This window comes from Prionailurus bengalensis, chromosome B4 (genome assembly GCF_016509475.1).
Source record: "Prionailurus bengalensis isolate Pbe53 chromosome B4, Fcat_Pben_1.1_paternal_pri, whole genome shotgun sequence".
NCBI classification, from domain to species: Eukaryota; Metazoa; Chordata; class Mammalia; order Carnivora; family Felidae; genus Prionailurus; species Prionailurus bengalensis.
This window is the reverse complement of record NC_057358.1, coordinates 82514853-82532254: the sequence shown is the minus strand read 5'-3', so window position 1 is coordinate 82532254 and position 17402 is coordinate 82514853. Positions and strand designations below refer to the sequence as shown.

The window sequence follows — 17402 nt, the reverse complement described above, 5'->3', positions numbered from 1 at the left end:
CTTTTGCCATTCAGTAGTTTACCTTTTCATTTTGTTGGTTTCTTTTGCTTTGCAGGAGCTTTTAAGTTTGATGTAGATTATTTTTGCTTTTGTTGCCTTTGCTTTTGGGTGTCATATTCAAAAACAACGTTGCCAAGATCTATGTCAAGTTGCTTATCGCTTATGTTTTTTTCTAGTTTTTATGATTTCAGGTCTTATATCTAAGTGTTTAATCCATTAAAAAAATTTTTTTTTTTTTTTTTTTTTTTTGAGAGAGAGCACGGGCAGGGGAGGGACAGAGAGGGAGAGAATCCCAAGCAGGCTCTGCAGTCAGCATAGAGCCTGATGCGGGCCTTGTACTCATGAACTGTGAAATCATGACAAATCAAGAGCCAACTGAGCCACACAGGTGCCCCGGAGAGAATCTTAAGCAGCCTCCACGCTCAGCGAGGATCCCAAAGTGGCACTCAGTCCCATGACCCTGGAATCATGACCTGACCTGAAATCAAGAGTCAAGGGGCACCTGGATGACTCAGTCGGTTAAGCGTCCCACTCTTGATTTTGGCTCAGGTCACGATCTCACGGTTTGTGAGATTGAGCCCTACATCGGGCTCTGTGCTGACTGTGGAACCTGCTTGGAATTCTCTCTCCCCCTCTCACTCTGCCCCTACAGAGGTGTATTTGCTATCTCTTCCTCAAAATAAATAAAAATAAACTTTAAAAAATCAGACACTCAACCGACTGAGCCATCCAGGCACCCTTAGGCCACTTTAAAGAAATACCTATATTAGTGTCTTTCACTAACCAAAAGAATTACAAAGGGGATTTTTGCTTTTATGAAAAAGTGAAAAGCAAAAATCGTGTTCAGCTTTTGTTTTGCAGTGAGCCATTATAGGGGGAGCGGGCATCCCAAGCAGGGAGAACCAAGCTTCTTCCCTGGGAACTGTACTCAGCATCAAATGGCCATAGCTTTGAACTATAAGCGTCTATGCATTATTTCAATTTATTTTGTGCATCTGTTTGCAAGATATGCCCTCAAGGGTCAGAGAAGCCTAGAAGAGAGTATTTTTGGGGTCTGGGAATTCTCAAAGAATTTCTCCATATAAATTAATGGGAATTTTTCACTTTATATTATTTCAAATTAGGAAAGGTTTCACAGGAATGTTCTACCTTCAGATAGCAGAGGAAACCTGTATGTGTGGGTTTATTTCTGGGCTCTCTGTTGTGTTGACCTGTTTTTTATGCCAATACCTTACTGTTTTGCGTTACTATATCTTTACAATATACTTTGAGATCAAGGAGTATGGTGCCTCTAGCTTTGTTCTTCCTTCTCAAGATTGCTTTGGCTGTTCGGGGACTTTTGTGGTTCCATACAGATTTTAGGATTATTTCTGTGAAAGATGCCATTGGATTTTTGATAGGGATTGCACTGACTTTATATTGTTTTGGGTAGTGTGGACATTTTAACAATACTTCCAGTCCATGAACATAGAATGTCTTTTATCTGTCTTTAGTTCCTTTCCTAAAGTGTTATAGTTTTCAGTGTACAGGTCTTTCACCTCCTTGGTTAAATTTATTTTTGGGTCTTTCACTCTTTGAAACCACTGTCAATGGGATTGTTTTAATGTACCTGATTAGAAATGCAACAGATTTTTGTTTGTTGATTTTGTATCCTACAACTTTACTGAATTTTGAGTTCTAAGTTTTTTGGTGGTCTTTAAGGTTTCCTAAATAGAATGTCATGTCATCTGCAAATAGTGACAGAAGCTGGATTCCCTGTCCTTAAGGAAAAGAGCCACAGCTGGTTTGAGTATAATGTTTAATGTAAGATACAGTGGATTGGCAGAGTTGGTGCAAAACCAAGAGATTCAGTTCTCGTCAGTGAGTTAACAGCCTAGGCACCTGGGCAAAACATTGGCCCTGCTGGCCCGAGTCCTCCGAGTTCCTCTGCACAGCACCAGCTAGAGGTTCCAAGATTGATATCCACTACTTGAAGGCTTGGATAGGATCTAAGTGTTCTCATTCCCAAAGTGAGTGAAGAGACTGCCCTAGTCATCACAGCAGGTGTAATTTGCAGGACAGACTTGAGGAAAAGTGGGGACAGAACCGGCCCTGTGGGCCTGGGTTGCTGTACATTTACTACATGCAATAGTCCAAGAGACTCTTGAGTGTTTAGCCTGTCCACCTTCCTACCTATGTGTTTACCCTCCCTGACTGTTCATGGTGGGGAAGAAGGTGAGCATCCAATTAAAGAAAAAAAGGTCTTTCCAAAAGCTATATTTGGCATAAGCTGATGCCACTGCAGGTGCTGCCAGTGGCCAGGCACAGGTACAGAAGGCCCTGAGGAGTTGGGAGGGAAGGAGAAGAATGTGCAGGCAGAGCAGGAAATAGCCAGCTCAGGTCTCTGCCTGAGGCCATGCAGTAAAGGGTAACCTGTGGTCCTCCTCTTTGGTCAGGCAAAGGCCCTGGCATGGGCCTGGGAGGTGAGAGGGTGAGGGGCACAGGCTCTGCCCTTGGGCCCTAGCTGTAGGCTCATCACATTGAGGTGATGCAGCAAGAGGCAAGGCAAGGAGACAGTAGTCAGGCTGGTAATCCTTGGCTCCTAGGAACTGCCCTTGTCCTTGTCATCCATGAGGTCATACCTGTGGGAACACGCAGAGGAAGCTCAGGTAGAAAGGTGACCTGTGTCCTCTTATAAATGAAACATGACCCAAGCGCTCCTATACTTCAGCGAATCAACAGTTCCCACCTCAGAATGCATTCTTTTCTCCCTTCCTATGATTGGGATTTCTCTTAAATATCCAGGCCCATTCCCCACCTATCCGATACTCACCATTGGGCTGCTCCCTGGGAAAGGTCTATCTCTGCAAGGTCCAGCTGCACCTGTGTGGATGATGGTAGGAGCAAGGTGTTATTTTGACATCTCCAAAGACCACATCCCATCATCACATATTCCTGGTCCAAACCAGTGCAGTGTGGCGGTCTGGTACTATGCAGACCACCTGTATAGTACTGTCACCTTCAGTGCTTCCTTCCTAAGTCCCTGAGGGGCTATAGCCTCATTACCAGCAGCTTCTAAGTCTTACCTTTGCCTTGCTTGTCCTCACCCTCTTACCTTCCCCAGCAGCTCTCGCTCTCTTGACATGAAGGAGGAATTAGACTTCACAGAGACATCCAGCTTTCGCCGCAAGGCCTCATCCAGGGGCAGTTCCCACTCAAACCTGGGGAGGGACTGGGTCTTAGGGGCAGGGGTTCCTTCCCAAGCCTGCCATCTCCCCCTGAATGCCTGACTGACCGCTCACTGAATTCGGGATTTAGGGTCCTCTTCTTCTGTGAGGTCTTCCTCTTGGTGCCCCGGTTCTTGTCTGGCAGTAGCAACAGTGACACGTAGGGGTCCGGGGGATCCCGTCCATTTTGTCGAAGGGCCCTGCAACAGGGAGATGAAGGTAGAAGGCAGTCCAAGGTGGGGGGAGGGAGGGTGGGAACCTGGAGCATAGGGTCTCACCGGCAACTGTGCACGATGCTGACCAGCTTCCGTTCTTCACTGTAATACCAGACCGTCAGTTTCACCTGGCCCAGGGGCCCTGCTGGAGCCTCAACGGGACTATGGAGAGATGGAGATAGTGCTGGAAGAAGGTAGTACTTCGGGAGCCTGTGGCTTACCCTTTGTATTCCTGACTGCACCCCATCTTTCTGTCCAAAGCCCTTACCTGTCACCATGTGTTAAGCGCTGCCGGAGCTCTGGGGCTGAGGAAGTGATATGAGGCAGCCCCCCCCAGAGCTCTGGTTCTTCACTCAGAGATGAGGAGCTGTGGCTGTAGCTGTGGCTGTGCGCTTCCACTCCTGAGTGCTGGGACACCAGGATCTAGGTAGGCAAGAAGGCCGTGAGCAGGGCAGACTCGCGCTCAACTCCCTTGCTATGAGGGCGTGGCCCTTGGTTTCCATCCTCCCTTGGCCCGTCATCTCCTGGCACTCACCCCCAGCTGTGCTCTCAGCAGCACCTGCCCTTGTCCGTTGTTAAGTGTAAACCAACGGTCCAAGCAGAGCTGGTCAGTCACAAGTAGCTCCGAGAGGGGCAGGGAAAGTGAGCCCAGTGCACCAGTCCCCTCGCCCCGAACCTGTGGAGTCAAGAGGTCAATGATTTAAACCCTAGTGTTCTAGTTCCAAATGCTTGGACACTTAGGTGGTTTTGGAGAGAGACTCCCCTTTGTGACAGAGAAGCCATGTTCCTGGTCCCGCTTCCCTTCCTTTCCTAACCAGAGTGGACCATGCTATCTGTACTTCCCAGGCATTCACAAATTATGCCCAAGGGCTATAATAGCTGCATAGGTGGAGAAAAAGAACAGTAAAAATGGAATTAAATGTTTCCTGCCCTTCCAACCCCATTTCCTTATTCCTAAGTAACTACCTGTAAACCCTTTCTGTTTTCTTGGTTCTAGCATAATTCTAGCTAATATGCCTATATATCACTTTATTGTGATTTGTTAGCTTTGGTGTCTACTGACCTGCAATGCAAGGTCAAGAATTGAGCTCATTTGCATCTCTTCTCTATCTTTGCTTGTGTTGTTGATAGTTCCATTAAGTTCTATTGGTTTCTGTTCATATAATTCTCTACTTATTGTTTTATCAACTTTAGAAAGTATCTGACTCTTCACACTTCAGAAGGGGAAGGGCACCCCTATATTACCTCCCACTCCCCACTCCCATACCTCTTTACTTTTGCTCACCCTTCACTCTTCATGCCATTGAAGTTGCTCCAATAATCAGTGACCTCATTTTCAAAGTCAATCAATAGTTTTTGGTCATCTAATTTTTTATTATATTTAATTTATTTTGAGAGAGAGAGTGCGGGAATGCACACAAGCACATGAGTTGGTGGGGCGGGGGGTGCAGAGGAAGAGAGAGAATCCCACGCAGGCTCTGTGCTGTCAGTATAGAGCTGATGTGGGGCTCGAACCCATAAAACATGATATCATGACCTGAGCTGAAACCAAGACTGAGCCACCCAGGTGCCCCTAATTTTGTTTTTTAGTAACATTTGGCTACTTCGTATCTTTTCATACATTCTTCTTTTGGTTTCCTTAACCCTTTCTTTCCTGGTGAGCACCCCACTGCCCTGGCCACGCTGCAGGCCCTTTGAAGGGCGCTTCTTCCTCTGCCTGCCCTTTCACTGCTGCCATGCTCAATGTGTCCATCCTTGGTCTTCTTTTCACCCTACATCCCTAAGAATGCTCCTCATACCCACGGCTACAGTTGCTACACGGTGCTTATTCATGATGTTCAAACAAGAGGGAGAGGGAGGAACACCATAGTGGGCCATAGATGTACCTTCTGGATGGCTCTTTCCCCTTGCATGGTCTCAGAGATCTCAAATTCAAAAACTTCTGCTTTGGTGGTGCCCGGGTGACTTAGTCAAGCGTCAGACTCTTGATTTAGGCTCAGGTCATGATCTCAGGGTTTGTGGGATCGAGCCCCCTGTTGGGCTCTGCACTGACAGCATGAGCCTGCTTGGTATTCTCTTCTCTCCCTCTCTCTCTGTCCCCTGCCCCCCACTCTCTCTCAAAAATAAATAAACATTTTCAAAAAACTCTTAAACTCCTGCTTTGGGCATTCCCTGTGTTGGCAATGGCACCCTTCTCTGTCCAGCTACCCCATGCTAAGAACCCAGGAGTTAGCATCTCGACTGTTCCTTGTTCCATCTCCCCCCATGTCAAATTAACCACCACCAAATACCATCCAAGCTTGGTCATTTCTTGTTTATTACTCTAATAGACTGTTAACTGATTTCCCTGCCTCCAGCATCATCTTCCTTTAGTCCATTCTTTATCCTGCTATCAGCATGATCTCTGTAGAGTGCAAATCTGGGTGTGTCACCCCTCACTCACTCACTCACTCATTTATTTATTTATATGTTTAATTTTGATAGAGTGCACGAGTGGGGCAGGGGCAGAGAGCGAGGGGGACAGAGGATCTGAAGTGGGCTCTGAGCTGTCAGCAGCAAGCCCGATGTGGGGCTGGAACTCACAAACCATTGTGAGATAATGACCTGAGCCGAAGTTAGATGCTCAGCCATCCAGGCTGTCCCACCCCTCCCCTCCCCTCACTCCCTCAACTGTTTCCCTGTGCCTTTAGATAAATCCAGATTCTTAGCATAATATTCAAGAGCCCCTGTGATCTTGCTTCTGTCTGCCTCTCTGATCTATAATTTGCCTTCTTTCTGCTCCTTCTCTTCTCAGCCTGAAGACTTTTCCTTCTCTTCTTGGTCAGAGTTTGTTTACCCTTAAACTCAGAGGTCATCTAAGGATGCCTCTCTTATTGCCTTTACCTTTTCCCCTAGTCTGATATGAAAGCCCTCCTTTTTTCCCCACAGTGCCTTTTCGTCAGCAGTTGTCAGTCTGGAGGTTTTCCGTGGTTATTTTTCTCCCAAAAGAGAGCGTGAGCTCCATAAAGATAAGAACTAGATCTTTTATCTCTGAACGCCCTGCGCCTGGTTCAGTGCCCAGCCCGTGATGGCAGAATGTTCACAGAATGAATTTATAGTACCTGCAACTCCAGGCTCTCAGTGTTTGGTTTCCTGATGAGAAAGGAGGCACTCTCATCCCAGACAGGGGCTGAAGTTTGGGAAATAGTCTGGTGGAGATGAAGGGTTACGGTCAGTGGTTGGAACTCTCTCCTCTGCATCTCATCCCTCCCAGACAGCCCTGTGGCATTTTCTAATACCTTTGTCTTGTGAGAAGTATCTCCCACAGTGAGAGTAGCGTAAGGACTGGGAGGCTTGGTACCTTTTCGGAGCTAAGAGACAGAATATTGTGTTAAATACGGTCTTAAATTTAGACTCGTTAGGCAGATCCCCTGCTCCCCTCACAAATTCCATCCACAGCCAGTGACGAGGTCCCCATTATTACTTGACAGCCACCACCCTCCTGGCCTCAAACAGACCATTCTTCCCACCCCAGCGCCACCCTGGGAAAGAGGAATTTGGAATTTACTATTCCAAGTACACCAGGGGCATCCAAACCTGAGGGAGGCGGAGCAAGGGCCAGGGAGCTATGGGGCGTGGGGAGCAGATCTCACCGGCAGGTCCTCCGCCCGCTCCAGATAAACGGACAGCAGGGCCGCTGCCAGTTCTGCACTCTTCTGCGTCTGGATCAAACTGTTCACCTGCAGCACCTGTGGGAAGACACACTCGGCTTGGGGAGTGGTGACTGACATACTGGGGCCTGGCATACACCTCGGAAGCTGACACAAGAGTTCGCCTTGACCCATCTGGAGTCCATTCCCTACCTCCTCTAACTCCGCAGCAGTGGGCCGGGGGGTCAGACGCTCCAGACGCAAGTGCAGGCGGCCAGATGGCACGTCCTCCAGAGTCAGCCACTGAGGAAGTAGGCAGGGTTAAGGCTTGAGGATGTGGGGACAGAGGGACTAGAAGAGTGAGACATGGGTCAAGATCAGGAAGGATTATTGATTCTAATTTCTTGCTCACCTCATCAAGGAAGCCAGTGTTTAGGACTGCAGTGAGACTCACTTTACTCCTGTAGAGAAGAAAGATTTAAACAAGAGGCCAATGGTCAGAGCCATGACTCTGTCTCCCCAGAGCCAGACTTCCGTGGCCTACAGAGGCCCAGCCTGTCTTCGCCGCCAGACTCCCATCCTCTCACCTGCCCAGAAAGTCATCCTTGTCCAGGTCCTTGTCAAAAACTTCAATGTCTAGCTCTTGGCCTGGAATTGATGTGACAATCACCTAGTGGGAGAGAATAGTGCAAAGGGGATTCTTTCTTTTTTTCTCCCAAATGACTAGGAACCTCCCCCCCCTCAATCACCTGAACCCCGGAGAGCTTTCTGACCCTGGGGCTCTCTCAGAGCTAGAGGGAAGAAGGGGAAGGGACTCAGAGGAGTCCCAGCTGCCCAATTCTGACCTCAAAAACCTCATTCCAGCGGGGATTGAGATCTTCCCGAACAACACGGCTCCGGAAGCTTCGTCCTGCCAGCTTTAGTTTCACATAGGGGTCTGACTTGCCCTTTACCAATCCCCCCAAGAAACGGTCTTTGGCAATCAGGTCCTGGGCCTCTAATACATGGATCCGAAGCACATTCTGCAAAAGGGACAGACAGAGGCACCAGATGGCTGTGAGAGATAAACCTGACAAAACCAGCCCTGAAAAACAGGCTTTGCACACTTAGGCAACTGACCTTAGTCCTTTCTAGATATAGACTCACCTCAGTCCCGAAGTGACTATCAGGAGTAGTATGACAAGGTCGAGGTGGGGCATCCACACTGCTGCCTGCCTGGGAGCTCTCACTGTCCGGGTCCCAAGCACCAGGTGTTCCAGGCACGGTGGGAAAGTGCACTTCTGATGAATCCAAGTATAAGATCTGGGAAGGGTAGTGTAGTTGTCAAATCAAAGAAGTGCACCTGACCACCTGCAAGCAAGGTATGTGGGGGTGGGGGGGCAGAGCAGAGGCTCTGACCAAGAAAACAGGTTTCTGCTTTGGCTGGGCTCATCTCTAGAAGGTTCCCTCCACACTCTTCCTATTCACACACTATTTCTTCCCCAGTTAGGTCAACAAACACTTTTGTGTGCCTGATAGGTGCTTCCACACATATTAGAGGATTCCCTTTCCTTACTCTTAATATCAAGGAATCTACAAGGCCCTTCACCACCCTCAGTGCTTCCTCTGTCTCCATACCCTCATAACCAATTTCATGTAGAGCCTGGAGTTTGGGCCAGAGCTGCTGAGCTGGAACCACTGGTCCAAGGTGAGTTCAGGGGCAGTCAGCAGGCGACCCAGAGGCAGGGTCAGTGCCCCTAAAGTCAAGGCCCTGGAGTCATCCTTCACCTAGAGGCACAGGAAGAGGGGATGTAGTGAAGAGATTAGGAAAAAGACCTATTGGGGAAATTGTAACCTGCCACCAGCTTCATTTGCTCTGTGCCAATCACCTTTTGTCCCACTCTAGCCAACTTTTCTTAACAGTCCACCTACTCCATCGTTCCTTCTGCCTTTGCTCATCCTGTTCCCATTATCTAAAAAGTTCTCATTCTCCTCCCCCTATTTTTAAAAAATTTTTGTTACTTTTTTTTAGTTTACTCTATTATTTTCCCTCCCCCTGCCTATTTAAATCCTATTAATCACTCAGGGCCCACTTAAAATTCTTCACAAAATCTCTCTAGTTGCTCAAGCCTCCGTACCTTTCTTTGGCTATCCTTAGCACTACATTATGGGTACTTTATTCCCATTAGTTAATATTTAATAATTTCTGGATGGCTTTATACATGTGTGTCTTGTCTGTGAAACTAGCCAGTAAACTTCATGAAGGCAGATACTGTTTCATGTTTTTTTTCTGTGACCTTTAAGCTTCTAGATGTCTACATGGCTTCTCTGGCATGTTTAATTGTGATGTTTAACAGACATTCTTGCAGTTTAAGATGACACTTTTAAAATAAAATTCTCTCCTGGGGCACCTGGGTGACTCAGTCAGCTAAGCAACCAACTCTTGATTTCAGCTAAGGTCATGATATCACAGTCTGTGCGACGGAGACCCAAGTCGGGATCTGTGCTGACAGTGTGGAGCCTGCTTTGGATTCTCTCTCTCTGTCCCTTTCCAGCTCATGTAAGAGTACACACTCTCTTGCAAAATAAACATTAAAAAAATAAAATAAAATTCTAATCATGACTTGAGCACTGCCACTTGATGGGAGAATCAACAGAACCTGTAAGATTTTTTTTTTTTTTTTAAAGTAGGCTTCACACCCAGTCAGAACTCACAAGCCTGAGATCAAGACCTGAGTTTAGATCAAGAGCTGGATGCTTAACTGACTGAGCCAACCAGGTGCCCTAGAACCTGTAGAATCTTATGTGGAATTGACATTCTCTATTGTAATTTTGCTTCTGTTTATTTTCACATTTTCTTTTTTCACTGAAAAGGAAAGATGATGCTTAGTTTTAAATGTTAGAAGTGTACCAGTTGTTTTGTTACAATGAAACTAAATAAGGAAAAATATAATAAAAGGCTACTCAATATGTTCTTTTTTTTTTTTTTTTTTTTTTAAATTTTTTTTTCCAACGTTTTTATTTATTTTTGGGACAGAGAGAGACAGAGCATGAACGGGGGAGGGGCAGAGAGAGAGGGAGACACAGAATCGGAAACAGGCTCCAGGCTCTGAGCCATCAGCCCAGAGCCCGACGCGGGGCTCGAACTCACGGACCGCGAGATCGTGACCTGGCTGAAGTCGGACGCTTAACCGACTGCGCCACCCAGGCGCCCCTCAATATGTTCTTTTTTTTAAAAATAATTTCACTGAGGCATAACTTGCCATAAAATCACTCATTTTAAGTATACAATTCTCAGTTACAAAGAATGATTCTAGAGAGATAGTTGGGGAAGAATGGAGTGCTTCAAGGAGGTGGACAGTCTATGTAGATGGACTGAAATAGTGATCAAAAGGCAGATGGAAGAAGGGGATACAGACCTGGGAAGGCAGAATAGGGTATTCAGAAGGAGCTCAGTGGGGTGATCGTCTCACCTGCACATCAAGCTCCTGGCTTCGAGGGTCTTGCAGGAAAAACCGGAAGGCCTCTTCCCACACTGGGCAGTTGTTGCTGTAGACAGCCTGGAGACGCACAGGATGGGATTAAGGTTACGTGCTGCAGTACCCATTCCTGTTTCTCCAGAAAACCTTTGCCTTTACAGGCAGCCTAAAGGGGAGACTTCATCTCAAGAACAATCCTCCCCTACCCCACCAGGCACGTGTGCGTGGGCGCACACGCGCGCGCGCGCACGCACACACACACACACACACACACACACACCATCTCCCACAATGATATCCTGGCCCTCACCTTGCTCTCCTGGGTCATATCCTGAATTGAAAGTTGTACCATGGGATTGGGTTCCTTGTTCCCCTTCTTTAGCTGTGGGGGAAGAATTAGAAAGTCACCATCTTGGTGTTTTTGGTTTTGTCTCCGTGAGTGAAGTTGGGCTCTCATCAGAATCTTTTCCCTGAGGTGGCTCTGATCCCCTCCTTGGAACCCTTGTGTTACATGCTGCTGCTTCTGAAGCCCAGTTGGCAGGGGCAAGACAGGGTATGGGAATGCTGCATCCAGGGTTTCCTGTTCAGCTGCCCTCAGAAGCCACACTCACAGGAAGATCCTGGGCCCGGTCCAGATAGACAACTAAGATGGCAGCTGATGGTGGCTCTGGTCGGGAGGAGACTCCTCGATTCCACTGCAGAACCTAGAGGGAAGGGGTCGGTAGTCAGACCCTTGCCCTCCAGTTCCCCATATTTCCAGTCATCTGTTTCTCCCCTGCCAGCTTCCTGTTTGCCAGGTTGGTTACCTGCTCCAGTTTTTCTGCAGATGGCAAAAGTGACAGCCATTCTAGCCTTAAGTGAACTTGGCCTTGCCCACCTTGTAGAGGAAACCACTGGAGGGATAGAAGAAAGTGAGGTATAACAGAGATCAGATATTTACCCAACCTCTTCTCTACCAGTGTAGCAACTATTGTCAACCCAATAGGTGAGACCACCCTCCCTCTTCCTCTTGTCTCAACTTACATTATCCAGCACTCCAGCCTGCAATACCTTCCCTACATCCAGCTTCATCCTAGAGGGGGTGGGGAGGGGACAGTGAGAGGGGGAAAAAGGAGAATGTGTTGTAATTAATAGCATGTCACTGGCCCTCCACTCACCCACCCAGAAATAAATGGCAAATCTCAGACTCCCTTCTTGTACTCAGCAGATGTGTGTGTGTGTGTGTGTGTGTGTGTGTGAGAGAGAGAGAGAGAGAGAGAGAGAGAGAGAGAGAGAAAGGCAGGAAGAGGGTGTTAAGAAGGAAAATGATACACAATTCCCAGGCCTGGAAAAAGATTATAATTGCTTCTGCAACCGTGGTAGCACTGGGGCTTTAGAATCCTAACACAGGCAGAGTCTCACCTGCCCAGAAAGTCATCTTTGTCTGGATCCTTATCAAACACCTCCACCTCAATCTCCTGCCCTGGGACCTCATGGACCATCACCTGAAGAACATTACAGCGTTAAGGGTCTCATGGGCTACACTGTGAGGATCATCCAATCAGGATCTTCTCTCACAGCCTCCCAGGGCCTCCCCCATTTGACACAATTCCCACTCCTCAGCTGTCCCACCTCGTAAGTCTCTCCCCACTGGGGGTTGAGGTCCTCATTGATGACCCGACTGCAGAATGTCTGGGTGCCCACTCGCACAAGTGCATAGGGGTCTGACTTGCCCTCGATCAGGCCCTTCACGTATTTGTCCTTGGAGCCCAGACCTCGGGCAGCCAGCAGGTGAATCCGAATAATGCCCTGGGCATAGGAATCAGATGGTAAGAAACTAAGGACCCAGCATGAGGTTCCTGAAAGAAGGATCTATCTGATGTTGGAGAGGCCATACCCTGGGAAGAGGGGAACGCAACTGCGCCACATCCTGAAGGTCAGGCACGAGGGGCACCAATAATCGGTTGGGCAACACAAGGAAGGCAGCAATGGAATCCATGATCATGGTGTCAGAGAGGGAGCTGGATGGGGGGGTAGAAAAGGAGCTGAACGTGGCCCCAAATTCCAATATCCACCCCCCAACCCCAGCTTTCTTTTCCACAACTGAGAGTGACCTAACGCTAGAGGGACATCCTTTCTTCAAAATCCGTTTTTGCTACTCTTCCACCCTAATTCCCCACCTACTGCTCTGTCTCTTCACTGCTGTCCCAGCTCTTCTTTTTCTTTTTCCTCTTGCTGAGCTCTCTGCAGCCCTCTTCCTTCTCTATCCACAAGCATGCTCCCCCACAGGAGAAAAATAACAGCATGGAACTTTTCAGGGGTATCTGTTTTCTCTCTCCAGCTAGGATGATCAAGGCTCCTGGACGATATCAGCTGTATCTTTTACTGCTTGGTATCCCGAAAACCCCCAGCCCAGGGCTGGAACACTTAGGTGCTCAATAAATCCTTGATACCTGAGTCCTGGGATATCCAGCAGGTTCGTCATCCCTGTCCAGTTGATATCTAGGGTCTGGAAGGAAAGAGCAGGGAGATCAGCACAGAGCACAAGCTGGTATGGCCACACCCATCCAACAGTTTCCAGACCCCTCAGCCTTCCCTCCCGGATGCCCCAGAGCTGGCCACTCTCTCCCTCCCAATCCTCTCTGTTTTCCCTGCTTCCCCACTCAGCTCAGTGTTTTCCCTTACCGGGCGTCGGATAAAGAACATCGACACAGCCCCCACAATAGGAAGGTTCCCGATGAGCGGCTCAAGAATCACCCGCAAGACACCATGTAGCTGGGGCAAAAAAAGAAGATCAAAGCATTTCTCTACAAAAGGACTTCTTTCCCTCCCAAACTTCCCCAGCTTTGGTTTTTCCAACTTTCCACTTCCCCACATCCGATGAAATTTAGGGCAAAGTCTCCCTATTATGGGTGCCCCTGACACATGCCCCACCTGCATGCCTTTGACGCCTGCTTTGCAGAAATATTTCTTCACTTCCACATCAATCTGCACATCACCTACATAGCTAGGGGTTGATAAGGAAGAGAACGAAGAGGGTTAGTACTAGGCTGAAATGGGGGGAGGGGAGTGAAGCAGAGTGATCAGGAGCCTGCTGAAGGGGAAGCAAGAAGAGTGAGTGGTGTTACCTGATGTTCAAATCCAAGAGGATCTGTTCTTTGCTCTGGCCAGGGTGAACCTTGACTCCTAGGATGCGCAATGGCTGCAGAGAGATGAATTCTTGAGAGAGAGAAGAGGGAAACGGAGGAGTATCTTCTGGGCCACCCACCTTCCCTGGCTCATCTCCTCCATCCAGTTATTTTCCTTCCTACACACATACCTTTTCACCCAGTTCCACTCGTGTAAATGTAAATGTTTGCAGATGGGGGTTAGAGCCTCGAACAGCTGGGGCCACAGTTTCAGTCAGAAGCTTCTCCATGTACTGGCCCAGGAAAGGCCAGACCTGGGCCACAATCTGGAAGGAGAGGGAACCCGTCACAGGAGAGCCCAATCTTCCTTCTAAAGGCAAGTTCCTTCGGAATCCTCCTCGCAGAGAGCACTGGGGCCAGACCTGACGAGTGGCAGGGTCTGGCAAGAGAAACGAACCCCATTCCTTCCTCATGAAAAATAAAAATCAAGACCATCATGCTCACCTTGTTTAGCCACTCAGCCTTTTCCACATCTGGGAAGCTGACCTAGAGGTGGGGAAGGGAGAGGTAGGGATGAGCACAGCCTCCACCTGTGGTTTCCTACTAAGATGCTGGGTGGTGTGCCCACAGAGGAAAGGAAACCAAAGTGTGACAGGGCCTCCTCACACCCAGGGGTTGGCCGGGAGGTGCTAGGATGTTCAGAGGATTCACCCCTCCACGGGGTTTCCGGGCTCTGAGGTCTCTCTGACAAGGGGCACTGATGGGATGTGGGCCACACAAAGTTGCTCTGTGGATAGCTGGGGATGTGAAATGAAGACAGCTGCTGGAGCAGAGAGGGAGGGAGGAGAAGGGCAACATTCTTTCTGGAGGGGGAGGTCCTGACAAATCAGAGTTTAAGGAGGAAACCCTGGGATTAGAGAAGTCTTGGTTCCGTTTTGCAGCCTTCCCACTTCACCCTGGACTGGGGCTTCTTCTACACCAAGAAGGTGAAGAGGGAAGCGGCTCTTTGAGGGGCCAGAAGTGCTGGCTGTTTTTGTTTTTTTCTTCATCTTCTTTATTTCGTTAGTGTGCCTTTTATGGGAAAGAAGGACACCTGTGGTTTGTATTGGCGGAGGAGGAGGGACAGTCGCCTCAGGAAGAAGACTGCTTTTCCATGATGAGGAGTAGGAGGAATAGCCAGTTGCTGCCTGGGCTACAAGTCCCCTGGGACCATTTCTCCCCCTTTCCCCTCTCCAGCCCTGGGCCTGCGCAGCATGGCTGTATCTGTCTAGTGTCAACTTTGATTCCGCTCTTCTGCCATTCTCCCCGGTAGAAACGCACCTCCGCTGGGAGGGGCAGGAAGGCGGGGGCAGGGAGGGGTCGCGTAACGGGCTCTGCCCCGGCGAGGGCTGAGAGCAGGCAGGGGGGTGAGGGGGCGCAGAAATAGGGCCCGGGTCCCAACCGAGCAAGCGCAGCACGCAGTCCGGAAAAGGGTGGGGCCGGCCAGGGGCGGTGAAGTGTGGGCAGCGGGCACTGCAGCAGTCAGTCGGACTACCCTCCCCCCTCCCCCGCACCCCCGCCCTGAGTCCCGCAGCCGCCTTCGCTGCGCTGCGGCCCAGCTGCCTGGGGCTGCAAGGCGAGGGTCGGGGGTCTGTCCGGGTGCCGTGGCTCCCCCGAGCAGTGCTCCCGGGGTCGAGTCCCGGCGGGTACCCGGAGATAAGAGCGGGAAAAGGGAGAACATTATGGCCTTAAATAGGCAAAAAAAGAAAAAAAAAAAAAGAAAAAGAAAAAAGTCTCAAGGAAGATTGGAGTGACGAGGGAACCCTCTGAGCCGCAGCGGGGATGTCCGGGAGCAGCAAGGCGCGAGTGGCACCAGAAGCGAGGAACGCTCAAGCGTCTTGGCTAGGAGGGAGAGCCACGGCTGCGACAGGCTCCCCAGATGTTATAACTGCTCCTGCCCAAGCGCAGAGGAAGAAGTCCTGATTCTGTGGAAGGATCAGGATCTGGGCACGCGGAAAGGAGGGGGAAAGGGGGAAGAGTGGCTACCGGGTCCCAAGAGTGGCGTGTCCTAGCAGGCAGCCGGCTAGCGGCGAGAGGGGAGTCTCCCTCCCATGGTCCCAGGGTGGGGAGCTGACTTTAGGGACAGGGAGGGAGAGCCCTAGAGCCGAGGGGCTATGAGGGGGGCTATGCAGCACTGAGGGTGCTCGCTCACCCAGGCAGGTAGCTCTCGATGGCTCATATAAAGTGTTTTCGCCGTGAGCCGCTCCTCATCGTCCAGCAGCTGCCGCGCTGCCCGAAGGCTCCGTTCTTTCTCGTCGCGGACCCGGCGCCAGCCCAGGTAGAGGGCGAGGCCGAAGAGCACGAAACCCACGCTGAGTCCCACTGCCCCAGCCAGGTACACCGGCACGAGCACAAGCAGCCGCCGCCCGAATGAAGTCAGCAGCGCTAGGGCCTCACCCGCCGCGCCTGGGCCGGCAGGTTGGTTCCCAGAACTCAGGTCCCGCTTTGTGTGAGCAGCGGGGGGCTGGTCAGGGGGGTCGGAGGGAGCAGAGGACTGATCCGCGGGGCTGGGGCTGGAGCCGTCTCCAGGAGAGCGCTCCATGTTGCCACCTCTGGGAGGACCCGCCCGACCCAGAGACCAGGAGAAGGTTGCTTAGCCTAGCGACCAGCTGCCCCCAACAAACCGTAACCCCTAGGCTGGGGGAGGGGAATTTAAGCCACGCCCCTTCTTTCTGAGGGCTCGGGTTGGCCGGCGCTGCATAGACCAAGGCGGAGTCAAAAGACAGAAACCCTGCCCCTCTTCCGCCGGGAGGCGCTAGGGTTCGGGAGAGGCAGGACCTCCCTGATTAGACCGAGTGTCAAGATGGGCAGTCTGGGATGGCGGGAAAAGGAGGAAAGAGGCTAAAAGAGCGGCACTTGATTGGTCAGAAGGAGGAGGCGTGGTGTACCATTTAAAGAGATGAGGCCCCGGCGCTCCCCCACGTGGAATGGGAGTGCCTGTGGTATGACATCATGCGGAGCCGCACCGCCAATTACTCCGTTTTAGAGGGACTTGGGGTTGAGGGGTTGTGGAGGATGAGGATTTACTTCCACTCCATTCGGACGGGTTGGCAGGATTTGTCTGGAATTCCTACATGTTCGTTTGTCAGCTTTCCCTAGTTTTTATATTCTAAGCACGTTTCTTATTCTTCGGGGTTTCCGTGGCTGTCCTTACAAAACACCCCATGTGGAATGAAAGGTTCTGTCTATGCGGTCTTCAGCCCTGTACTTTGTGCAGTGTAACGACAGACGCTACAGAAAAACTGGAGAATACGAGAATTAGAGTTAGGATTCTCCAGCCTTCAGGGAAGAGAGAGAGAGACAGAGAGAAAACGGTGTGAATAGGAAGTGAGGCTTTATTTCTTATTAGTAATCTCCAAGATTTAGTTAGTTATCTTTATCATAGAGGGCAAATTAAACTGGCTCCCAAACGGTGGGGGCGGGAGTGGGGAGGGGAGATGCCTCGGCTGCAGTGGAATTGATTACATTTCCCATGATTTCCCTGATCCTGAGGAACTGAAATGAAGAGTAATGAGACAATTCTGTTTCTTATTTGCCTGAGTTGGAAGGAAAGTTCGGAATACAGTCACATGTAGAACTAATGCAATTCCATGTTGTATAGTGTACGTGTAGGAAGGGAAAAGCGCAGGGTACATTGATGATGACTACTGTTACTAGTTAACTGGACTTGGAAACTAGACTAATTGGAAGCTCAGGAGGGAAGAATTGGTCATAAAATGATTATCTTTTAATGCAGTATGTGTGGAGC

The 17402-nt window shown here is 49.8% G+C and overlaps 1 protein-coding gene across 2 annotated transcripts; it reads right to left on the bottom strand.

The window, feature by feature from the left end:
- Nucleotides 1-1781: 1781 nt before the first annotated feature.
- Nucleotides 1782-16458, bottom strand: ESYT1 (extended synaptotagmin 1). 2 transcript variants are annotated; one of them, XM_043564407.1, is made up of 31 exons: nt 15807-16458; nt 14120-14161; nt 13807-13941; nt 13616-13689; nt 13422-13494; nt 13173-13262; nt 12941-12996; nt 12385-12508; nt 12120-12296; nt 11910-11992; nt 11532-11580; nt 11315-11401; nt 11120-11212; nt 10819-10890; nt 10503-10589; nt 8668-8817; nt 8197-8352; nt 7896-8072; nt 7638-7720; nt 7463-7511; nt 7264-7353; nt 7054-7149; nt 6700-6771; nt 6523-6609; nt 3957-4097; nt 3690-3844; nt 3485-3583; nt 3275-3406; nt 3095-3200; nt 2813-2862; nt 1782-2621 (listed from the first exon to the last, which is right to left on the bottom strand). In XM_043564407.1, exons 1-31 carry the CDS (start codon nt 16194-16196, stop codon nt 2582-2584), a joined length of 3315 nt encoding a protein of 1104 aa, XP_043420342.1. In that variant the 5' UTR covers nt 16197-16458; the 3' UTR covers nt 1782-2581. The 2 variants fall into 2 exon arrangements, with proteins under 2 accessions (XP_043420342.1, XP_043420341.1); XM_043564406.1 differs by having other exon boundaries at nt 13173-13494; nt 15807-16299.
- Nucleotides 16459-17402: the final 944 nt, after the last annotated feature.